Raw genomic sequence first — 25785 nt, forward strand, 5'->3', positions numbered from 1 at the left:
TATCAAACTCACAGAAGAAACCAGTTCCGGCTGCAACTGATTTCATGAGCAGATTCAGTCCATGAAAAAAAAAAATCGCTCAGCTGCACTGCCCCATTGAATAATATTGACCTGAATGCTGTCCATTATCTATCCAGTTTTTCATGGACAGATGTCAGATCAAAAATACAGTCATGTGAACTTGGCCTTTGAGCGATCCATTGGGGTCTCAGGATCTGGACCCTGACTGATGTGTAGAACATTTAACTAAAATAGCAGATATTTAAAAAAAATGATACCTACTCCTTTGTTTAGTAAGACGTTATGGGATCTGTTAAAATGATTCCTTTTATTTTGTTTAGTTCACTATGAATTGAGTTGTAGAAGATCAAGTCAGGTCTAGGCATTGCAATTGCAGCCGGAGGCGAGGTATGCTGAGACTGTTGGTTCCACATGAACTGGCGATTCTGTGCAATGTGTTTTTTTAGAGTGCATATATAACAACTATTACTTTACAGTGTTTATTAAGGTGACGTTGGGTCACTGCGTGTAGCCAAAACCATGTCCACATAATCTGGGAAGGGATTTAAACAGTGTTAATTTGGCAACCTGATTTTGCTAGTCATATATGATTGTTAGTGTTATAAGTCTGGCAGTTTTGCATGTAGAACAGCGATAATATTGTCAAAATTATATAGCCATTCTATTTGAAAATGCATTCCACAAAACGTGAGTGTGGTTTAGGCTGCTTTCAACACCCCAACATGGGAACATACACTTTAGGTGACTCAATACTCATGATTATTATACTGTGCAAAGACTTGCATTAATTACACAACTATTTAAGTTAATGAATTACCAATGATTTTCACTGTGTAACTTGGTGCATTAAAAATCAGTCATTCTACTGGATTGTGCAATCATTCTATAGATACTCAGTATCATTACACAACATACTATGTTCTTGAAGGTGTAGAATAAGAACTGGGGTTATTATCCTGGCCATTAGTAAGTGTTTGGATTTGCTTTGGTTCCCATAACTTGTCATTCTGGGGCCCAAAACTTAGTGATTTGTTAGATCTTGCTGTTCTCAAGATGGGAGTCAATATGTTTTATTAGAACATCATCGGGGTATCCCACTGGGAAGGCTAGCTGACAGAGAGGGCAGCTTCTAACTTCTGAGTCCACTGTCTCCATTAGTAACTGCAAAAAGGTAAAAGCAGACACAAAGAGAAGAAGGTAAATGTACACATTGTTCAACAAATATTCGCAATGACCAGATGTAATGTTTCAAGCATAATATATTTCTACATTGATATATTTAAAGTGGTTGTCCCATTTCTAACAGTGATGGCTTACTTCTGTTCAGAAGCCCTTGAGTGCTTTTCCCTGCACAACAGTGTCTCAAGCAACATGGGAAATGGAAAGTGTAGTTGGCCCACTTACCTGTGCTTTGTGATAGAGCATCAGTCCCATCATTTTCAGGATTCATGGGGGACCCAGAGGTTGGGCCCCCACTAAACATGAAGTGATGGCATATGCTGCTAATAGGTCATCATTTTACCAATGCTTCGATCATGCATCAGGATAGAAGAAAATGTAGGTTTACTCTCTTGCTCATATTACCACCAGCCTAGAGCATTGCATGAAGGAAAGTGGTACCAGCTCTAAACGTATACATGCCTCAAAATTGTGGCTTGTGACACTGTCAAATGACATATCTTTACTACACAATGCTAGGAATAATTAACCAAATGAAAAGTATATATTCATAGACTGTTCTTATCGGACTAGAATTGCTCTTTTCTACCCAAACTGGATCTTGTCTGAAGCCCAAATATTTTCCCCACCTGCACACTCACATTGATGGAAGGCCAGGACTGTGCATGTTCCGCTCTGGAGTATGATGCCGACATTCTTCTACTTGCAGCATCAGGAATGGGAAACCCAGCACAAAAGGAAGCACAGCGTACTGCTCCGGGCTCTGGACTAGGTGGGGATGGGGGACTCCATTCATCCTCATCTGAAGACTGCTGTGGGGGTTCTTGGAAGCAAGGGATAGTAGGTGGGCTGCCAACATACCCCTCATTGTAGGACAACTGCTTGGGCAGGGTTGCAGTTCCTATTGGCATCCATAACGAGCGGGGTTTTCGTGGATACATTGTAGGCTCGCTGATTTCAGAATAACTACGGCGGGCTTGGAATGATGCCTTTGCTTGGTGCACTGAGGACTTAGGATATGAAATATCTGTGCCCACAGGTGATGGGCATGGGGAGGGTACAGGAGATCTACGTGAGGGTGAAGAGGGAGGTATTGGGGATCGACGTTGGTGTACTGGAGATTGTGGGACTGGAGATCTTCTCTGCAAAATGGGAGATGGACACTGTGGAACTGGGGAGCGCCGTTGAGAGGAAGGAGAGTGGCGTAGAGAAGAAGGAGAGTGGCGGAGTTGACAAGGAGAGTGCCGATGTGGAGGAGAGTGTCTTTGTCCTAAAAAATAGATACTTGGTGTAACCAATATATTTGTAAACAGTTATATAATGTTATTATTAGACACTTTGGAAACTAAAGGTAGCCATACACCTCCAACATTTGTCAGTTAAATGCTAGTTCAATCAACAACAATTATTCCCAGCCTCTTTATATACAGTTGAGAATGCATATATTCTCAATGATGGAACAGGATAAGCTGCTATGAGACACATCTACATCTAATAGCACACTTATCTCACTGAAGAACATAGGATCAGGCATGTCAAAATTCCTTCCCGGGTATCTTCCAAACAACTAGACATAATTTGGCTATTTGATCCCAACTAAATCTGATTCCTGACTGGCTAAGAGCTGCCTCTTCTTTCTTTTCCGTCCCCAAACTCAATATGGACGTCATCTCTCAGCCAACTTAGTTTATTTGCACCTGAACTGACAATTATAATAGGTGTTTTTACACCAATTCCATATTATAGTATTTGGTGGCTGTGTTTCCCGTTGATCCATCAACCAAAGAAAGCCCAAAAGGTTTGTCTGAAAAATTCTCATTTTAGTCTAATGTTCAATATCTAGATCTGCTTGTCAGAGTGGTGCTCTCTGAACTGTTCTAACTTCCTCCTAGGAAAACCCCCTGTGTTGGTGCATTACACAGATGGCTCATTGATTTAAGGAAGACCTTTGAACAATTTTTGTCTTATAAACTGTACATTCCTGCTAATCGAAGCAGGAATATACATAAAACATTTTTTTCTCCACTTCAATGTAGATATACAGGGCACTGAAATCACTGGTGAATTGGCTCCTAAAATGTTGACAAAACTTAAAATCTATAGTTGTCACCTAGGTGTGGTTATATGAGCCTTTATAAAACATTGGTCGCCTTTTACCTGTTTGTTCCTCTAGCAATGACCGGAGAATGCGGCTTTGCAGGGCAGTAAGGTCACGTAGACGGTAAAGCTCTTCTGTCAGTTCAGTATATGCCAAAGCCAAATTCACCCTGCAATTATAGATAACATTTACACTGTAACAACTCAGAGTCAGCAAAATACCTTGTACAAGACAAACTGACTCTTCCATGTAGTATATGATACAATACTGGACACATATTTTTATATACTCTAAGGCCCCCTACACACGTTCAGGAATTCTTGCAGAAAATTCCTGTGAAAATCCGGACATTTCTGCCGGATTTCCGCATGAAAACCGCATGTGGTTTTTTGCGCGTTTTTTTTTGTGCGCGGTTTTGACTCGGTTTTTGCGTGTTTTTTTCTGGACATTTCCCAATGCATTAGACAGTGGGAAAACCGCGAAAAAAACGCAAAATTAATGAGCATGTTCATTATTTTTCCGCAATGCGTTTTTCATGCGTAAAAACGCACATCATGTGCACAGAAATTGCGGATTTCATTAAAAATGATGGGATGCTTAATGTATGCAGATCATTTGCGGTTTTATAGCGTTTTTATAGCGCAAAAACGCTAAACAACCGCAAATAATCTGCAACGTGTGCACGTAGCCTAAAGCTAAGATTAATAGCCAAAACTGGAAAATTAGACCTATTTTCACAATAGTCTAATTTAATATACCATAATTAAATTTTGGGGGTACCAGAAATGCAATGCATAATCCTATAACTACCACCAAATTACATGAAATAAAATTCAAAGATTTTTTTATCAAAATAGATCTAGACTTTATTGAATGACAATAATAATAATAATCTTTATTTATATAGCGCCAACATATTCCGCAGCGCTTTACAGTTTAACAGTTTCAAACAACAATCATAGGTAACAATGTTAGCAATGACAATAAATTAACACAACTACAAAAGAAAAAAAAAACATAAAAAACCCATAGAAAACAGATAAAAGGAAATTGGGCAGTGCGGTCAGAATAGTAAACAGCATGAAAATACACTGGAAGTCAGGCAGTATAACAAAGTAATAGCAGCATAGGATTACAGAATCATAGCGTTTATATAACAGCGTAATAAATAATAATATAACCAGTCTCTGAATAGATAAAGCACTGATGCTACAAATAACCAATCATGTCACTAGATGGATATCAATCAAAGAGCTAGGAGACCCCTTGCATCAGTGCTCACGTAAAATGAAATACCAACTGGAGCCTATACCCACTTGTGATATCATGCATCAAGATCACACTGCCCAGTACCGACAGGCTATGCTGGAACTAAGCTAATTGTCTAGGAGTTCATAAAGCTAAGTACCCTATTTATTCAGGGGCCATAGTAACTCCATTTGAGACTATCTATATTGTCTATTGTGTTCTAAATCTGTGTGTTCACCACCTAGGTCTACGACACACGCTATTTTTTGGGGGATGAAAATGTCATTTGGGCAATTACCACATATAATGTTATTTGATAGCGTCAAAGAGGGATAGTATTCCTTGAGTGGGGGTGCCATATCATACTTATAGGGTGGCAACCTCTGCGGACAGTATTGGAATGAGCTAGGGTGAATTAGTTCCCAATTCCCTATTCCTTTGTATGACCCAATTTATACATATAAGGATGTTAATACCAGTTTTTTAGCTATATCATTAATAAAGATACGTTATTTGGGCTTTTTGTTTTTGCCAGTCGTACGTTTTAGGACACAGATCACATTTTTGCTGGTTGTTCTACTTTATTATACTGCCTGAATTTCACTGAATTTTCATGCTATTTATTATTCTGACCACACTGCCCATTTTCCTTTTATCTGGGTTTGATGTTTTTTTTCCAATGGTCTTTTCTTTTGTAGCTGTGTTAATTGTCTATCAATAAAGGTTAGATATAATTTCATAAAAATCTTTGTACCTTATATCATGCAATTTGGTGGTAGTTAAAGAATGATATAAAGCCAAGATCTATGTTTGAAGCTATATTAACCCATTTGCTTTGCAATATCTATATTAAAAGAGTTAAGGCTACACCCGTTAGAAAACATATTCCATATTGTCTCTGTACACATTTTGTCTCATAACTCTTGTTGCATGGTGATCAATCGCTAACACTACAGGGAGGAGAAGTTTCACATTTCTGTTCACATCTCTAAATTGCTATTGGTCACATCTTTTGTTGGAAAGTTTTTTTGTTTGTGACACTATTTAAACTTGAACTGTACAATAATAAACCAGAAATCCTGCTTTCCTGCTTAATGTAATGTGCTAAGGTTGAGCTGTATTGATTTCCCCGAGATCTTGAAACATACTTAAATATTTGGAGTTCAAAATGCATAAAAGAAAAAAAAAAAAAACGTTAGACAATACATTATGGGCAACTGAAAAATAGTGCCATTGAAAACTGTAAAACTCACTCTGCAAGAAAACAAGCCCTCATATGATGTTATTCTCAGAAAATAAGAGTACAAAATAATTGCTTTTGAAATGCAGAGATAAAAATTAATTGGTCATTAGGTACCAAACTAGGCCACATCCCTAAGGGCTTAAAATACAGATATCCATCAAACCTACCCCTTTGCTAGTCCAGTTTATGAGCAATTTAATAGCATGTATGAGTTTACACGCCACTACTTGTGAAAGTAGAAAGGGAAAGAATCAAAAAAGTATTAGTTGGATCTATATTAAAGGGACTCTGTCACCTGAATTTGGAGGGAACAATTTTCAGCCATAGCTTGTCTTGTGCAGGCATGTACTCCGGAGGACAGAGAATGAACTTCAATCCAATATTGCAGCCAGTATGCAGCCAGCGGGTAAGGAAAGGGTGAATCAAACACCCGAAAACCCCGCCTCTATGGCTGAAAATTGTTCCCTCCAAATTCAGGTGACAGAGTCCCTTTAAGGTGCACATGCAGTATCTGAAGTCTTCAACTATGCAGTTCTTGCATCAACAGATTCATCAGGACTCCATTACACGCACTAAGGTTCAGTTCCTACGTTTTGCTGCATATTTTCTCTACACAAAAAAATGTAGCATCTTACAGTTCCATAAAAGTTGATGGGATTCACAGAAATCTCTTTTCCACTGTGTTTTTTTAACACTGTATAAACTGACCTCAGGTGTGTGATTGAAACCCACAACATGTCAGTTTCTCTTGCGGTTACGCTGAGATTTATGTGCAGATTTTCCCTATAGAATTACAGAAAAATCTGCAGGTAAAAAAACAGTACACATGCATCAACGAAGTTTAGTCAAAAGCCAAATACTTAAAAGTATCAAAAACAAAACAGCTGTTACGCAGTTGCCCCCATCTGTTAGATTTTCTTGTGTTCCACGTCAGGCTTTGCAAGTAGCTCAGCGTGTTCCAATGTGTTGTATTTTCTAGGCCTATATAAGCCTTTCCATGACACACACCTGTGTCTTGGTATTGTAATAAGACTTGCTACTAATTCTTTTTGTTGTCTTGTGCACCGTTCTAGTCCACAGTCATAATGATGTCTCCTGTCCATGAGTTACTTGTCTGTGGCTTCTAGAAACTTTGCTACCTGTCATTGGTCATCAGGACTTCACCTGTTTGTCTGTGGCTTCCAGTAACCTTGTTACCTGTCAGTGTAGGACTAACTGTTTGCCTGCAGTTTTCAGTAACCTTACTATCGGTCAGTGGAGGACCGTATGTGTTTGTCTGCGGTTTCCAAGAACCTTGCTACCTTTGCTACCTATAAGTGGTCTTCAGGACTTCACCTGTGTCTACGGCTTCCAGTAACCTTGCAACCTGTCAGTGGTGGACATCACCTGTTTAGCCGGCGTCACACTAGCGAGTTTTACGGACGTATGAGAGGTGCAGAAAATACGGATTGCATACGGTACAATGATTCTCCATGGCCCAGCTCCTATCTGCCGTATTTTACTGATCCATATTATACGGTCTTGTACGGCCGTAGAAAATCGCAGCATGCTGCGTTTGTCACCGTATTGTGCAAAAAAATCGCCAATGAAAGTCTATGGGGGCGAGAAAAATACGGATTACACAAGGACCATGACTTGTGACTTGCGAGAAATACGCACCGGTGTTCTCTAGAAAAGCTGGTAATTCAGTGCGGTGTACAGTAAAATCACACTGACAGAATAGAATAGAATAGGTAGAATAAATGTCTACACATAGAATAGGTGTATATATATATATATATATATATATATATATGTCAGTGAGACACATATATATATACAGTATATATATTTATATTTCATACAGCGCTTCAATTGCCGGCTTTTTATTTCTCCTTCACAAACCCGACAGGATATGAGACATGGTTTACATACAGTAAACCATCTCATATCCCTTTTTTTTTTGCATATTCCACACTAGTAATGTTAGTAGTGTGTATGTGCAAAATTTGGGCGCTGTAGCTGCTAAAATAACGGGTTAAATAGCGGAAAAAATTGGCGTGGGCTCCCGCGCAATTTTCTCCGCCAGAGTGGTAAAGCCAGTGACTGAGGGCAGATATTAATAGCCTAGAGAGACTGGCTAGGCCACTCCAGGACCTTGAAATGCTTCTTACGCAGCCACTCCTTGCCATGGCGGTGTGCTTTGGATCATTGTCCTGTTGAAAGACCCAGCCACGTTTCATCTTCAATGCCCTTGCTGATGGAAGGAGGTTTGCACTCAAAATCTCACGATACATGGCCCCATTCATTCTTTCATGTACCCGGATCAGTCGTCCTGGCCCCTTTGCAGAGAAACAGCCCCAAAGCATGATGTTTCCACCACCATGCTTTACAGTAGGTATGGTGTTTGATGGATGCAACTCAGTATTCTTTTTCCTCCAAACACGACAAGTTGTGTTTCTACCAAACAGTTCCAGTTTGGTTTCATCAGACCATAGGACATTCTCCCAAAACTCCTCTGGATCATCCAAATGCTCTCTAGCAAACTTCAGACGGGCCCGGACATGTACTGGCTTAAGCAATGGGACACGTCTGTCACTGCAGGATCTGAGTCCATGGTGGCGTAGTGTGTTACTTATGGTAGGCCTTGTTACATTGGTCCCAGCTCTCTGCAGTTCATTCACTAGGTCCCCCCGCATGGTTCTGGGATTTTTGCTCACCGTTCTTGTGATCATTCTGACCCCACGGGGTGGGATTTTGCGTGGAGCCCCAGATCGAGGGAGATTATCAGTGGTCTTGAATGTCTTCCATTTTCTAATTATTGCTCCCACTGTTGATTTCTTCACTCCAAGCTGGTTGGCTATTGCAGATTCGGTCTTCCCAGCCTGGTGCAGGGCTACAATTTTGTTTCTGGTGTCCTTTGACAGCTCTTTGGTCTTCACCATAGTGGAGTTTGGAGTCAGACTGTTTGAGGGTGTGCACAGATGTCTTTTTATACTGATAACAAGTTTAAACAGGTGCCATTACTACAGGTAATGAGTGGAGGAAAGAGGAGACTCTTAAAGAAGAAGTTACAGGTCTGTGAGAGCCAGAAATCTTGATTGTTTGTTTCTGACCAAATACTTATTTTCCACCATAATATGCAAATAAAATGATAAAAAAACAGACAATGTGATTTTCTGGATTTTTTTTTCTCAGTTTGTCTCCGATAGTTGAGGTCTACCTATGATGTAAATTACAGACGCCTCTCATCTTTTTAAGTGGTGGAACTTGCACTATTGCTGACTGACTAAATACTTTTTTGCCCCACTGTATATATATACTGTATATATGTTTTAACGAACATTTGAGCCCATAAATCCATTAGATGTCGGTTTTGCAAGCCTGCGAGAAAATATCGCAGTACGGATGCCATACGGATTACATACGGAGGATGCCATGCGCAAAATACGCTGCCACACCCTGCCTACGGATGACATACGGATCACTATTTTTGGAACATTTCTGCGTATTACGGCCGTAAAAAAAGAAAAGTATTTTCATACGCTGAGTGTGACGCAGGTCTTTATCTGCATCTTCCAGTAGCTTTGCTACCTGTCAGTGGTCACCAGAACTTCACTTGTTTGTCTGTGGTTTCCAGTAACCCAGCTACCTGTGATAAACTTTAAGTTTGCCTCTATGTGTCCACATGGATGTCTCCTGACCGCTTGCAGCTTCCAGGACCCCTTTAACACTTTTAGTTTGTCTCCAGTAACTCTGTTTCCCGCGTGCAACATCCACCTGCTGCACTGACACCATTAGCCGTGTACCCACCCAGACTTGGACTTCGAGGATCCACCTCACCTAGTTTGCCCACTTTCTCTAACAGCAGTTTTGTTTAAAACATGACATACAAAAAAAGAAACAAAAACATCAGCATCAGAAACACTATAAAAGCAACTGTAAAATAAACGCACTAAAAATGCCATAAAAAAAGGTAATTAACCTTAGGTAACTAATAGGTGTAGAAATGCAACAACAAAAACTCACCAAATATTCATTGTCGAACGTAGTCTAATTTGTCAGCGTTTTTTAGCCTCACAAAAAATGTTAAAGCTTGCATTTTTCTGGTGGTTTTCAAGTTCTGCAGAAGGCCATGGAAATAGAGCCAGAGAAAATATATTGTAACCAGAAAACCTCTGCCAGGACTGATCATGCATTCTCAAAATTCTCATTTCACTGGTAAAATCTGTAATCAGTGTAGACAGATTTTTACATTACTCAGAGAGATGACAGTCACTACTGGTAAGATTCTATACACAGGATGGGGGAGGATTCAGAAGCTCTGCTTCTAGCTCCTGGCCCTCCTGCTATATAGATGACAGATGCTACTGAGAAGATTCTATCTCAGTAATGTAACAATCTGTCTTCACTGAATACAGATTTTAGCTGTGAATTGCGAATTTTGAAAATGACCATTACACTTTAACATAAAGCCTACTTCTGGGGAGGGAAGCAACAGTTCTAAGTTTTCTCCATTTATAGATGATTTGCTTATGTATCAATGTACAATCAGGTCTTTAGCAAAGTTTATGCAACGTTTTCTAGCTTCAACATCTTTATAACACATCTTTTTAAGGGTATGTGTCCACGTTCAGGAAACGCTGCGTTTTTGACGCAGCGCTGAGCCACAGCGTCAAACACACAGCGTCCAGATGTTACAGCATAGTGGAGGGGATTTAATGAAATCCCGTCTCCACTGTGCATTAAAAAACGCATGCGTTTTTCCCACAAAAACGCACATGCGTTGCATTTTTTCGGAACGCAGCATGTTGCTACAATGAGCAAAACACGCAGGAACACCGCAGGTGACCTGCCAGTGACCTCAGGTGCATTATTGGTCAGGATTTTACCTGCATAAAATCCTGACCAAAGCCTGAAGCAAACCTGACCGTGGACACATACCCTTAGGGTACTGTCACACAGTGGCACTTTGGTCGCTCCAACGGCACGATCCGTGACGTTCCAGCGATATAGTTACGATATCGCTGTGTCTGACACGCTGCTGCGATCAGGGACCCCGCTGAGAATCGTACGTCGTAGCAGATCGTTTGAAACTTTATTTCGTCGTCAAGTGTCCCGCTGTGGCGGCATGATCGCAGCGTGTAAGGCTACGTTCACATTTGCGTTGTGCGCCGCAGCGTCGGCGCCGCAACGCACAACGCAAACAAAAACGCAGCAAAACGCATGCACAACGCTGCGTTTTGCGCCGCATGCGTCCTTTTTTTCATTGATTTTGGACACAGCAAAAATGCAACTTGCTGCGTCCTCTGCGCCCGGACGCGGGCGCCGCAGGGACGCATGCGGCGCAAAACGCAAGTGCGACGCATGTCCTTGCGCCCCCATGTTAAATATAGGGGCGCATGACGCATGCGGCGACGCTGCGGCGCCCGACGCTGCGTCGCAGACCGCAAATGTGAACGTAGACTAACAAAGGTGTGCACGATATTCCCAATGTCCCGCATGACTTCTACATCGCAACTACGTCATGAAATTATCGCTCCAGCGCCGTGCATTGCAAAGTGTGACCGCAGTCTACGACGCTGGAGCGATAATCAAGCGACGCTGCAACGTCACGGATCGTGCCGTCGGAGTGATCAAAGTGCCACTGTGTGACAGTACCCTTAGGCTTCTAATAGTTGTTTGCCTCAAGGCATGGTTTAGACTTCCTAATCTTTCTTGAATAGAACAGGTTTGTCAGTACCGAGACTTTGTGTGCCATTAGTTAAAAGGGTTGTCCGGTTTTAACCTACAAGTCTGTAGTCACTCTATGTGATTACATACTGGTAAATCCTCACATCGCGCTTACTGTGCGCTGTGAGGATGCTCTACTTATTTACATACAGCAGGGTATATGTTCATTTTGTGTCATCAATGTTTGGTCAGTGTGTCACATTTTAGCATCGGTGTTTCACAATGTTTCATCAGTTTTTTCTAGTATGCAAAGAAAACTGAGTAACCCCTTTCCGACATTGGGTGTAATAGTACACCTATGCCAGACTTCCCCTGTTTGGTGCGGACTCCGACGCTATGCCAGCACCTTTCCAGTCACATGACAGCTGATCTATATACCTGACATGTGCCCACAACTGCTGCGAGTGGAATCGTGATCACCCGCTGCTGTTATCTAGTTAAATGCTGCTGTAAATCTCTGACAGTGGCATTTAACTCGCGCTTACCGGAAGCGTGTTGCTAATCCCACCCATCGGTGACTCCGTCACAGGATTGGGGGTCACCGATGTGTCAGCATGACAACCAGAGGTCTGCAGTGATCGGCGCTCATAGCAAGTGAGCATTTCTGCTACACACAGGCGATCTGATCATCACCTGTGTGTAGCAGAAAAGATCAAAGTACTGCAGCTTGCAGTCTATCTATCAATAGAAAAAAAAGAATTAACCTGATCACTAAATGACATAACAAGCAAAAAAATAAAAACACCAGAAGTACGCTTTATTTACGCTACAGGTCTTAGAAAGCGGCGCCATTTTTTTGTACAAAATTTTTGGATTTTTTTTTCATCACTAAAATAAAAAGAAACCTAGTCATGTTTGGTGTCTATGAACTCGTAATGAGCTGGAGAGATTCATAATGGCAGGTCAGTTTTAGCATTGAGTGAACATAGCAAAAAAAGCAAAACAAAAAACAATTGTGGAATTGCACTTCTTTTGCAATTTCACTGCACTTGGAATTTTTTCCTGTTTTCCAGTACACAATATGTTAAAACCAATGGTGTTGTTCAAAAGTACAACTCGTTCCGCAAAAGACAAGCCCTCGCATGGCCACTTTCACTAAAAATAAAAAAGTTAAGGCTCTGGGAAGAAGGGGAGCAAAAAAAGGAAATTCAAAAACTGAAATACCCTTAGTCGTTAAGGAGTTAAAGTTTTTCAAGCTTTTTGGTTAAAAACAAACAAGCACTAAAATGCAACTAGGATGCCATCAGTGTGCTGCCGAGTTTTTCTCTGACCCGTAGACTTGCATGGATAAAAATTGGACATTTTTTTTAGTCACTTCGCCCACAAGAAAACAAACACCTGAACAGCCACATAGGCTAAAATGGTATAAACAGACCACCACGGGAAACATATGTAGTTGTCTGCCACGCATGCTCAACACTATGGATGAGCAGAGCAGAACAATAGAGAAAATGGACACTCCAAAATGCAAACCTTATAACCCAAGAGAAAAAGGGGAGTTCAAGTCTAAAGATTTTTGTATAAAAAGGGTATAATTTTATTACAACAATCCATATTGTATATCATTACATAGTAAACAATAATACATTATAAATATCCATAGTCTTAAAAATTCAGCAGAAAAGGAACAGGTGAAAAAGATCAGTGAATGCGCCAGATATCACCACATATCTCAAAATGTAAAGTGCAACGTGCGATATTATTAGTCCGGGAAGAGAAACAGTCAGGAAGGAGAGGTAACATATACACAGAGGTGCAGATGAATAGTCGTATGGGGATCAGTGTCCAGCTATACCCTAACCTTCCATATCCAAAAACTCTTACCCATCATGCGGTGACCACTGGCACTCCACCGTGCAGCCCCAACGCGCGTTTCGCGTTGGCTTCGTCAGGGGGCGGTCCTGACGAAGCCAACGCGAAACGTGCGTTGGGGCTGCACGGTGGAGTGCCAGTGGTCACCACATGATGGGTAAGAGTTTTTGGATATGGAAGGTTAGGGTATAGCTGGACACTGATCCCCATACGACTATACATCTGCACCTCTGTGTGTATGTTACCTCTCCTTCCTGACTATTTCTCTTCCCGGACTAATAATATCGCACGTTGCACTTTACATTTTGAGATATGTGGTGATATCTGGCGCATTCACTGATCTTTTTCACCTGTTCCTTTTCTGCTGAATTTTTAAGACTATGGATATTTATAATGTATTATTGTTTACTATGTAATGATATACAATATGGATTGTTGTAATAAAATTATACCCTTTTTATACAAAAATCTTTGGACTTGAACTCCCCTTTTTCTCTTGGGTTATAGGCTAAAATGGGTACGTGTTCTACTTGAGAAAAACAAATGACACATATTAGAAAATCGGATGTGTGAAAGGGACTTTGGTGCTTGAGAGGTGAAGGGAGAATGTGAGGGGAAAAGATAATTCTTCAATAAAATGTTATAAAAGTTTAATTCACTGTCATAGTGGAATATATGTCATGAGTAGTGTTGAGCATTCCGATACCGCAAGTATCGGGTATCGGCCGATACTTGCGGTATCGGAATTCCGATACCGGGATTCCGATACTTGCCGCGTATCGGATACCGGAATCGGAAGTTCTAAGATTCAAAAAGCAGAAATTCAGCCAATGAGATTGATTCCAAGTGTGGGCACATCCTGTTTAGCATGGAGGGCATGAAACTACTGGCAAGGCTGTGATTGGCTGGTGTAATGATGTCATGATGCAGTTTAAAAGTCGCTGGCGCCATTTTGCGATCACTCTGCTGTGAATTCAGTTAGTGACAGGACGCTGTTTGCTGACTGAGGGACAGTTTAGAGATAGCGATTTGCTTCTTTGTGCTTTCCAAAGGCTAATTTAGCAACCGCTGTGTTCACCTACTATTCACCTTGCTTTTGCCTTGTAGCGCTGTTTTCACAGCGATCTGCAGGGTCTGTGTGTGTGTGTGTGTGAGTGCAGCCCAGTCTCCAGTCTGAGTGCAGCCACATAGGCCATCCATAGTTGGTTGTATTCAGTTCAGGGAGGGTGGTTCATTGCCTCATACTGTTCCTTTTTTTTTTTTTTTTCCCAAGTAGTGTAGTCTGCTGCTAATTTATTCAAAAAAATCCTATTAGTGTCTTTCCACCCGTCTCCAGCTAATTTGTGGAAAAACACTACATAGGATAAAGTAGAGGAGGGTTTTTGGGCCTTGCAGCGCCGTTTACGGCTGTCTGCACGGTCTCCGTGTGACTGCAGCTCGCCCTGTAATCTGTGAGCAGCTGTAGCCTGGTTGTCTCCAGCTCAGGGTTTTTCACTGCGTCATACCGCCAAATCAATTTTCTTTTTTTTCAAAGTAGTGTAGTCTGCTGCTAATTAATTTAAAAAAATCCTATTAGTGTCTTTCCACCCGTCTCCAGCTAATTTGTGGAAAAACACTAAATAGGATAAAGTAGAGGAGGGTTTTTGGGCCTTGCAGCGCCGTTTACGGCTGTCTGCACGGTCTCCGTGTGACTGCAGCTCGCCCTGTAATCTGTGAGCAGCTGTAGCCTGGTTGTCTCCAGCTCAGGGTTTTTCACTGCGTCATACCGCCAAATCAATTTTCTTTTTTTTCAAAGTAGTGTAGTCTGCTGCTAATTAATTTAAAAAAATCCTATTAGTGTCTTTCCACCCGTCTCCAGCTAATTTGTGGAAAAACACTACATAGGATAAAGTAGAGGAGGGTTTTTGGGCCTTGCAGCGCCGTTTACGGCTGTCTGCACGGTCTCCGTGTGACTGCAGCTCGCCCTGTAATCTGTGAGCAGCTATAGCCTGGTTGTCTCCAGCTCAGGGTTTTTCACTGCGTCATACCGCCAAATCAATTTTCTTTTTTTTCAAAATAGTGTAGTCTGCTGCTAATTTATTCAAAAAAATCCTATTAGTGTCTTTCCACCCGTCTCCAGCTAATTTGTGGAAAAACACTACATAGGATAAAGTAGAGGAGGGTTTTTGGGCCTTGTAGCGCCGTTTACGTCTGTCTGCACGGTCTCCGTGTGACTGCAGCTCTATCTGTTGTCAGTTCAGCCCCCAAAAAATAAATAAATAATAAAGTTCACCAAACACACCAGTTACACCACTTTACATTTCTGTAGGCCACATTAGCTCATATTTGTGTCTAGTCCACACTTTAGATAATTAGTGCTTCTTATACCTGTTAGGAGGAGTTGCTCAGGAATAAGCACACAAATCCGTTAGTACTTTTCTGCTTATCTTTATCAGTCAACCAAGATGAAGAAGGCAGTGAGTAAGGCACGGGGGCGTGGGAGCCGTCGCGGAGCAGGGAGGGGACGTGGGGATTCTGTGCCTGCTGCGGGCACCGGTGACTCATCAGCACCCACTTTCACCAGGCAACAGTCGTTCATGCGAAGCTTTGTGTCCGAGCGCCGTACACCGCTGCTGCGTGAAGAACAAATTGAAGCTGTTGTCGGATGGATGGCAGCTAATGCATCAACTTCCATTAGTGCCACATCCTCTCAGACACAGAGCACTGGAGAGCAGCCATCTGTCTCTTCACCACCTGCCAAATTGCCCAGGCAGACAGAGAGCCCAGGACAGGAGCCGTCTCTACTTCTGTTCTCTGAATCTCTTGGCTTGGAAACAGGGGGCCAGCCAAGCAGCATTGGAGAAATGGAAGAAGAGGCAGGGTGCAGTGATGCCCAACAGCTTTTTCTGTCTTCCTCTGAAGAGGCGGGTGGGCCAGTGGCTCCGGTCACCACATCGCAGGCCGCATCAGCTGATGATGACACTCAGGTGCCACTTACTGGTGCGTGCTCTGCTGCTGAGACTACCCAGGAGGAGCAGTTGGGGGCAGAGGGTAGTGTAGATGATGAGGTCCTCGACCCATCTTGGCGTGAGGGACAGGAAGGTGGTGGGAGCAGCTCTGAGGAAGAGATTCCCCGTACGGCCCAAAGAGGGAGAGGGAGGGGGAAGACTGCGGATCCTGCAGCCTCCGCTTTGGCACCCGTTAGGAGCATGTCTCTTCCAAAAGCCAAAAAGGGCGCTCCCAAGACTTGCAGTGCCTGGTCCTTTTTTGACACAGTTGCAGATGACATTTGCTATGTCAGATGCAACGTGTGTCATCAAAAAGTCAAAAGAGGTCGAAATGTCAGCAACCTCAATACCTCCAACATGTGGAAACATGTGCGCAACAGGCACCCGGCGGAGTTAGAAAAACACACTGAAGAGGTAGGCCAACCAACAGCGGCAGCTACCACCTCTTCAGCTCGTGTTGCCTCTTCCTCTACCTCACACGCAGCTGGTTCGGCGTCCTCCCAGGATCGCCGTGGAAGAACCTCTGCCCCTGTTGTCCAGAGACCCGCTGTAATTCCACCCGCAGCGCCACTTTCCCAGTCATCCACACACTCCCAGCCCAGTCTACAGCCATCGGTAGTACAGGCATGGGAGAAAAGGCGGCCTTTCTCGTCAAACCACCCACGAGCACAGGCTCTGACTGCAGGCATTGCCAAACTTCTGTCACTGGAAATGCTGTCATTCAGGCTGGTGGAGACTGACAGCTTCCGTGACTTCATGTCATTGGCAGTCCCACAGTACAAAGTGCCCAGCCGCTTTTACTTCAGCAGGCAAGCCGTCCCTGCCCTGCAGAAGCATGTGGAGGGACACATAAAACACGCGCTACTGAACGCCGTCAGTAGCAAGGTCCACCTCACCACCGATGCGTGGACCAGTCAACATGGACAGGGGCGATACCTTTCCCTCACTGCCCATTGGGTTAATGTCGTTGAGCCGGGTACAGACCGTGCGAGTGGCGCAGGACGTGTCCTGCCCACTCCAAGGATTGCAGGAATCCATTCTGTACGCATTGACTCCTCCTCTTACACCAGTTCCTCAGAATCATCGCTGCAGGAGCCGTCACAGTCCACCTCCACATGGACCCGTGATGAACGTGTACCTGTTACGACCGACATGAGCACAGCCGTGGCCAAACGTCAACAGGCCGTCTTGAAATTAATTTTCTTGGGGAATCGTAGCCACACAGCGCAGGAGCTCTGGAATGCCATCAAGCAGGAGAGCGATGTGTGGTTTGTGCCAGCGAATCTCCAGCCAGGCATGGTAGTGTGTGATAATGGCCGAAATCTGGTGGCAGCTCTGGGCCTCGGCAACCTCACTCACATCCCATGTCTGGCACATGTGCTCAATTTGGTCGTGCAGAGCTTTTTGAGGGACTATCCGGATCTTGATGCACTGCTGCACAAGGTCCGCCTAGAGTGTGCTCACTTGCGGCGTTCCAGCACGGCAAAAGCGCGCATTGCGGCTCTGCAGCGCCGACACCGCCTGCCGGAACATCGCATCATATGTGACCTACCTACCAGGTGGAATTCCACGTTACATATGTTGGAGCGGTTGTGTGAGCAGCAGCAAGCTGTAATGGAGTACCAGTTGCTTCAGGCGCAAAAAAGTCGCAGTCAGCGCCGTACAGACTTCACAACCACAGAGTGGGCCACTATGAATGACGTCTGCCAGGTTTTGCGTCCCTTTGATTATTCCACGCGGATGGCGAGTGCAGATGATGCACTAGTCAGCATGACTGTCCCCCTTATCTGCCTGCTTGAAAAATCACTGCAAGCGCTAAGGGATGATGTTGTGGAAGAGGTGGAGGATGAGGATTCACCATTTCCATCATCTTCTGGACAGTCAGCGCCACGTGGTTCCTCACAAACGCGTAGGCAGGGGACCGTTTGTGAGGAGGATGAGGAGGAGTCAATGGAGGAGGAAGACATCCGTCCAGAGGAGGGAGTTACACAATTGTCCAGTACTCAGTGTGTACAGCGAGGGTGGGGTGATGACGAGCGGGCAGAGATCACGCCTCCAGCAGGGGACAGCGTTTCTTGGGCAGTTGGCAGTCTGCAGCACATGGTGGATTACATGCTGCAGTGCCTGAGAAACGACCGCCGCATCGCCCACATTCTCAACATGTCTGATTATTGGGTGTTCACCCTCCTCGATCCTCGCTACCGGGACAACGTAGAAAGCCTCATCACACCGTTGAACCGGGAGCGAAAAATGCGGGAGTACCAAGACACACTGGTCAATTCCATCATCTTCTCCATTCCAACTGAGAGAAGTGCTGCTAGTGCATTCCAAAGCAGCTCAGTGCGTCCAGGCCGTGGTGGAGGCTCTGCACAAAGAGGGAGCAGAAGCAGTGCCTCTGCCCAAGGCAAGACCAGTATGGCCGAACTGTGGCACAGTTTTCTGTGCCCGCCACAAAAGTCTACACCATCACAGACGGCTCCAGTCAGCAGGAGGCAACGGTTCCGTCAGATGGTGACAGACTACATGTCTTGCCCTCTTGCTGTACTCCCAGACGGCTCTTCCCCTTTCAAGTTTTGGGTCTCAAAGCTGGATACATGGCCAGAGCTAAGCCAGTATGCATTGGAGGTGCTGTCTTGCCCTGCGGCCAGTGTATTATCGGAACGTGTCTTTAGTGCTGCAGGTGGTGTACTAACTGACCGTCGCATGCGACTATCCTCCGATAACGTTGACCGGCTTACTTTCCTGAAAATGAACAAGGCCTGGATCTCGCCGGAATTTGCCACTCCTCCTCCTGATTGAATAATTAGGTCACTGTATACGTTATCCAGGTCTCCTGTTGTGTTCATCTTTCTACCACCTGAACTTAAATTCCTGGGCTCCAACACCGCCAGTTGAGGCTCAGACGTGCCGTCTGCACAGTCAAAACATACGACCCAGTGTTATTGGGTTTCAGTAATGTCAGCTGATCCCCAGCTGTGTAGCCGGCAATGTGTCATGCGACCGCCACGCTGACACAACAACTGAAATGTAAGGGAATCTGTCCCCCCCCCCCCAAGGCGTTTGTTACTGAAAGAGCCACCTTGTGCAGCAGTAATGCTGCCCAAGGAAAAGGTAGCTATTTTTGTTTAGCTCCTTGCACACGCAGAACTTAACACTTATAAAATGTGTCCACTGATACCGTAAAACCGTCCCGGAGGTGGGACTTTACTTCGTAATGTGACGCAGCCCAGCCGTCATTCCTACCCCCCCGGCGCCGCGCACCGGCTCCTCAGCGTTGTTTTATTCCGTCCTGGAGCCTGCGCTGTTATGTTATCCCGTGGCCAGGCACACTTAGCGCTGCCCGTCTTCTGGCATCATTTGGTGTCTGGATGGCTGCGCCTGTGCGGCCGCGCTGGCAGAGAGCCCGCCTCGCAGTGTCTTCTGATTTAATCCCACTGGGGGCCTGGGATCCATGGACATGCGCAGTGCATATCTGAACCTCCACCTCTCACTCATTTCCCTATGGCTTCTTCAGACTGTTCGGTGTCAGCTGGTCCCTAACAGCATGCCACGGCCGTGACACCGCACAGTCTGAAGAAGCCATAGGGAGATGAGTGAGAGGTGGAGGTTCAGATATGCAGTGCGCATGTCCATGGATCCCAGGCCCCCAGTGGGATTAAATCAGAAGACACTGCGAGGCGGGCTCTCTGCCAGCGCGGCCGCACAGGCGCAGCCATCCAGACACCAAATGATGCCAGAAGACGGGCAGCGCTAAGTGTGCCTGGCCACGGGATAACATAACAGCGCAGGCTCCTTGACGGAATAAAACAACGCTGAGGAGCCGGTGCGCGGCGCCGGGGGGGTAGGAATGACGGCTGGGCTGCGTCACATTACGAAGGAAAGTCCCACCTCCGGGACGGTTTTACGGTTGCAGGGGACACATTTTATAAGTGTTTAGTTCTGTGTTTGCAAGGAGCATGATGAAAAGAGCCACCTTTTCCTTTTGCATCTTTTGTGCTGCACAAGCTGGCTCTTTCAGCTACAAACGCCTTGGGGGGGGGTTAAAGGTTCCCTTTCGACTTTCTCAGGCTTCGGCCTACATTGTGTTCCTCTGCTTTTCCACCTGTCCCTGGGCTCCAACACCGCCAGTTGCCGTCCAGAAGTGCTGTACGCACAGTCAACAGTCCCTCCTCTGTTATTGGGGTTCAGTAACGTCAGCTGTTCCCCTGCTGTGTGTGTGGCAATCCCTCCTACCTCCTCCAACCTCCTCCTCCTCCACCCGTCCCTGGGCTTCAACACCGCCAGTTGCCGTCCAGAAGTGCTGTACGCACAGTCAACAGTCCCTCCTCTGTTATTGGGGTTCAGTAACGTCAGCTGTTCCCCTGCTGTGTGTGTGGCAATCCCTCCTACCTCCTCCAACCTCCTCCAACCTCCTCCTCCTCCACCTGTCCCTGGGCTCCAACACCGCCAGTTGCCGTCCAGAAGTGCTGTACGCACAGTCAACAGTCCCTCCTCTGTTATTGGGGTTCAGTAACGTCAGCTGTTCCCCTGCTGTGTGTGTGGCAATCCCTCCTACCTCCTCCAACCTCCTCCTCCTCCAACCGTCCCTGGGCTCCAACACCGCCAGTTGCCGTCCAGAAGTGCTGTACGCACAGTCAACAGTCCCTCCTCTGTTATTGGGGTTCAGTAACGTCAGCTGTTCCCCTGCTGTGTGTGTGGCAATCCCTCCTACCTCCTCCAACCTCCTCCTCCTCCACCCGTCCCTGGGCTCCAACACCGCCAGTTGCCGTCCAGAAGTGCTGTACGCACAGTCAACAGTCCCTCCTCTGTTATTGGGGTTCAGTAACGTCAGCTGTTCCCCTGCTGTGTGTGTGGCAATCCCTCCTACCTCCTCCAACCTCCTCCTCCTCCACCTGTCCCTGGGCTCCAACACCGCCAGTTGCCGTCCAGAAGTGCTGTACGCACAGTCAACAGTCCCTCCTCTGTTATTGGGGTTCAGTAACGTCAGCTGTTCCCCTGCTGTGTGTGTGGCAATCCCTCCTACCTCCTCCAACCTCCTCCTCCTCCAACCGTCCCTGGGCTCCAACACCGCCAGTTGCCGTCCAGAAGTGCTGTACGCACAGTCAACAGTCCCTCCTCTGTTATTGGGGTTCAGTAACGTCAGCTGTTCCCCTGCTGTGTGTGTGGCAATCCCTCCTACCTCCTCCAACCTCCTCCTCCTCCACCCGTCCCTGGGCTCCAACACCGCCAGTTGCCGTCCAGAAGTGCTGTACGCACAGTCAACAGTCCCTCCTCTGTTATTGGGGTTCAGTAACGTCAGCTGTTCCCCTGCTGTGTGTGTGGCAATCCCTCCTACCTCCTCCAACCTCCTCCAACCTCCTCCTCCTCCACCTGTCCCTGGGCTCCAACACCGCCAGTTGCCGTCCAGAAGTGCTGTACGCACAGTCAACAGTCCCTCCTCTGTTATTGGGGTTCAGTAACGTCAGCTGTTCCCCTGCTGTGTGTGTGGCAATCCCTCCTACCTCCTCCAACCTCCTCCTCCTCCACCCGTCCCTGGGCTCCAACACCGCCAGTTGCCGTCCAGAAGTGCTGTACGCACAGTCAACAGTCCCTCCTCTGTTATTGGGGTTCAGTAACGTCAGCTGTTCCCCTGCTGTGTGTGTGGCAATCCCTCCTACCTCCTCCAACCTCCTCCAACCTCCTCCTCCTCCACCTGTCCCTGGGCTCCAACACCGCCAGTTGCCGTCCAGAAGTGCTGTACGCACAGTCAACAGTCCCTCCTCTGTTATTGGGATTCAGTAACGTCAGCTGTTCCCCTGCTGTGTGTGTGGCAATCCCTCCTACCTCCTCCTACCTCCTCCAACCTCCTCCTCCTCCACCTGCCCCTGGGCTCCAACACCGCCAGTTGCCGTCCAGAAGTGCTGTACGCACAGAGCCAAACACCTCGCCAATGTGTTAGTGGGGTTCAGCACCGCCAGCTGTTCCCCTGCTGTGTATACGGCAACGTGTACTGCGACCGCCACGCAGGCACAACAAGTTAAATGTAAGGGAACCTGACCCCCCCCCCCCCCCAGGCGTTTGTTACTGAAGGAGCCACCTTGTGCAGCAGTAATGATGCAAAGGGAAAAAGTGCCTCTTTTCGTGATGCTCCTTGCACATGCTGAACCAAACACTTATGAAATGTGTCCCCACACAGCGTTAAACCGTCCGGTAGGTGGAACTTTCCTTTGTCGTGTGACGCAGCACAGCCATCATTTTTACCCCCTTGGCGCCGTGCGCCGCCTCCTCAGCGTTGTTTTAATCTGTCCCGGAGCCTGCGCTGTTAGGTTAGCCCTTGGCCATGCACACATGTTGCGCTGCCCGTCTTCTGACCTCATTTGGTGTCAGGCTGGCTGCGCCTGTGCGGGTGCGCTGGCCGAGATCCCGCCTCGCAGTGTCGTCTAATGTAATCCCACCGCGGGCCTGTGATCCGTGCCCGTGCGCAGTGCATATCCTCTCCTCTCACTCCCCTCCCTACGGCTTCTTCAGACTGTGCGATGTCAGCTGGTCCCTAATAGCATGCCACGGCCGTGACACCGCACAGTCTGAAAAAGCCGTAGGGAGGGGAGTGAGAGGAGAGGATATGCACTGCGCACGGGCACGGATCACAGGCCCGCGGTGGGATTACATTAGACGACACTGCGAGGCGGGATCTCGGCCAGCGCACCCGCACAGGCGCAGCCAGCCTGACACCAAATGATGTCAGAAGACGGGCAGCGCAAAATGTGTGCATGGCCAAGGGCTAACCTAACAGCCCAGGCTCCGGGACAGATTAAAACAACGCTGAGGAGGCGGCGCACGGCGCCAAGGGGGTAAAAATGATGGCTGTGCTGCGTCACACGACAAAGGAAAGTTCCACCTACCGGACGGTTTAACGCTGTGAGGGGACACATTTCATAACTGTTAGGTTCCGCATGTGCAAGGACCATAATTAAAAGAGCTAAGTTTACCTTTTCCAGCATTAGTGCTGTACACAATGGCTCTTTCAGCTACAAACGCCTGGGGGGGGGGGGGTTAAAGGTTTCCTTTCAACTTGCTCGAGTGCAGGCTTCGGCCTACACTCCGCTCCCCCTGCTCCTCCTGCTGACCCTGGGCTCCAACACCGCCAGTTGGGGCCCGGTACTGCTAGCTGCACAGAGAAAAACACCTCGCCAATGTGTCAGTGGGGTCCAGCACCGCCAGCTGTTCCCCTGCTGTGTAGCCGGCAACGTGTCCTGCAAAAGTCACGCAGACACAACACACCCAAAGCTGCCGCCTGTGCAGGCTTCGGCCTACACTCCCCTCCCCCTGCTCCTCCTCCTCCTGCTCCTCCTCCTGCTGTCCCTGGGCTCTAACACACCGCCAGTTTTTGCCCAGATGTGCTAGCTGCACAGAGAAAAACACCAGCCAATGTGTCAGTGGGGTCCAGCACCGCCAGCTGTTCCCCTGCTGTGCAGCCGGCAACGTGTCCTGCAAAAGCCACGCAGACACAAGAACTGAAATTGAAGGGAACCTGTCCCCCCTCCCCCAGGCGTTTTTACGTTATCCAGCCACCTTGTACAGCGGTAATGCTGCATGTGTGCAAGGTGGCTCAGAAACGTATTCTCCTCGCACATGTGGAACTGAAAACACGTCTGCAATGTGTCCTCTGTGTGACCATTTAACCGTCCCGGTGGTGTGACTTTCCTTTGTAATGACACGCTGCAACCCCCTTGGTAGCGCTGCCCGTCTTCTGGCATCATGGTTTGGCTGCCTGCGCCTCTGCGGCCGCCCTGACCCACACAACGCCCCTCGGTGTCTTATTTATTGGGACTGCGAGGGTGTGATTGATGGGCAGGATCAGTGCATCAGTTCGCCTGTCCCTCCTCTCCTTCCGCCTTCTTCGGACTGTGCGGCTTCATGGCCGTGGCATGCGATAAGGGATCAGATGACGCCGCACAGTCTGAAGCGGGTGTAAGGACCCGAGTGTGAGAGGCGAACATATGTGCTGCGCCAGGCCCTGAATCCCAGCCCCGCAGTGTTTTAACAATGTTAAGACACTGCGGGGCTGGGATTCATGGGCATCGCGAACCGCACCGGCCGACATTACATGATGCCAGAAGATGGGCAGCGCTAACGGCGCTAGGCCAGGGGATAACACGACAGCGCAGACTCCTGTACAGCAAATAACAACGCTCGGGAGGCTGCACCCAGCACCAAGGTGGGATTCTTGACACCTGTGCTGCGTCTCATTACAAAGGGAACTCTCGCCTCCATTACACAGTTTGACTGTCTAAAGGGCTGAATGTTATACGTGTTCCATTCAGCGTGTGCAAGGAGAAAAATTACAAGAGCAACCTTTGACTTGCGCAGCACTGCTGCTGCATAAGCTGTGGCTCTTCTACTTTGTAACCCCTGAGGGGGGGTTAAAGGTGACTTTTGAAATCGGTTCAATTAGGCTTCGGCCTACACTCTGCTCCACCTGCAGAGCCCGGGCTCCAACAACGCTAGTTGCTGTCCGGAAGTGCTGGCTGCACAGAGCCAAACACCTCGCCAATGTGTCAGTGGGGTCCAGCACCGCCAGCTGTTCCCCTGCTGTGTAGCCGGCAACGTGTCCTGCAAAAGTCACGCAGACACAACACACCCAAAGCTGCCGCCTGTGCAGGCTTCGGCCTACACTCCCCTCCCCCTGCTCCTCCTCCTCCTGCTCCTCCTCCTGCTGTCCCTGGGCTCTAACACACCGCCAGTTTTTGCCCAGATGTGCTAGCTGCACAGAGAAAAACACCAGCCAATGTGTCAGTGGGGTCCAGCACCGCCAGCTGTTCCCCTGCTGTGCAGCCGGCAACGTGTCCTGCAAAAGCCACGCAGACACAAGAACTGAAATTGAAGGGAACCTGTCCCCCCTCCCCCAGGCGTTTTTACGTTATCCAGCCACCTTGTACAGCGGTAATGCTGCATGTGTGCAAGGTGGCTCAGAAACGTATTCTCCTCGCACATGTGGAACTGAAAACACGTCTGCAATGTGTCCTCTGTGTGACCATTTAACCGTCCCGGTGGTGTGACTTTCCTTTGTAATGACACGCTGCAACCCCCTTGGTAGCGCTGCCCGTCTTCTGGCATCATGGTTTGGCTGCCTGCGCCTCTGCGGCCGCCCTGACCCACACAACGCCCCTCGGTGTCTTATTTATTGGGACTGCGAGGGTGTGATTGATGGGCAGGATCAGTGCATCAGTTCGCCTGTCCCTCCTCTCCTTCCGCCTTCTTCGGACTGTGCGGCTTCATGGCCGTGGCATGCGATAAGGGATCAGATGACGCCGCACAGTCTGAAGCGGGTGTAAGGACCCGAGTGTGAGAGGCGAACATATGTGCTGCGCCAGGCCCTGAATCCCAGCCCCGCAGTGTTTTAACAATGTTAAGACACTGCGGGGCTGGGATTCATGGGCATCGCGAACCGCACCGGCCGACATTACATGATGCCAGAAGATGGGCAGCGCTAACGGCGCTAGGCC

At 47.1% G+C, this 25785-nt stretch overlaps 1 protein-coding gene across 1 annotated transcript in view; it reads right to left on the reverse strand.

Moving 5' to 3' along the window:
- Window positions 1–292: 292 nt before the first annotated feature.
- TBKBP1 (TBK1 binding protein 1) overlaps window positions 293–25785 on the reverse strand; it is a 122052-nt gene continuing 96559 nt past the window's right edge. The window contains exons 7-9 of the mRNA XM_077252270.1: window positions 3358–3467; window positions 1842–2470; window positions 293–1182 (exon numbers count right to left, since the gene is read on the reverse strand). Coding sequence (XP_077108385.1) covers window positions 1054–1182; window positions 1842–2470; window positions 3358–3467 — 868 coding nt within the window. The 3' untranslated portion in view covers window positions 293–1053. The remainder of the gene's footprint in view (window positions 1183–1841; window positions 2471–3357; window positions 3468–25785) is intronic.

The sequence above is a fragment of the Ranitomeya variabilis genome, chromosome 4 (genome assembly GCF_051348905.1).
Source record: "Ranitomeya variabilis isolate aRanVar5 chromosome 4, aRanVar5.hap1, whole genome shotgun sequence".
Lineage (NCBI taxonomy): Eukaryota > Metazoa > Chordata > Amphibia > Anura > Dendrobatidae > Ranitomeya > Ranitomeya variabilis.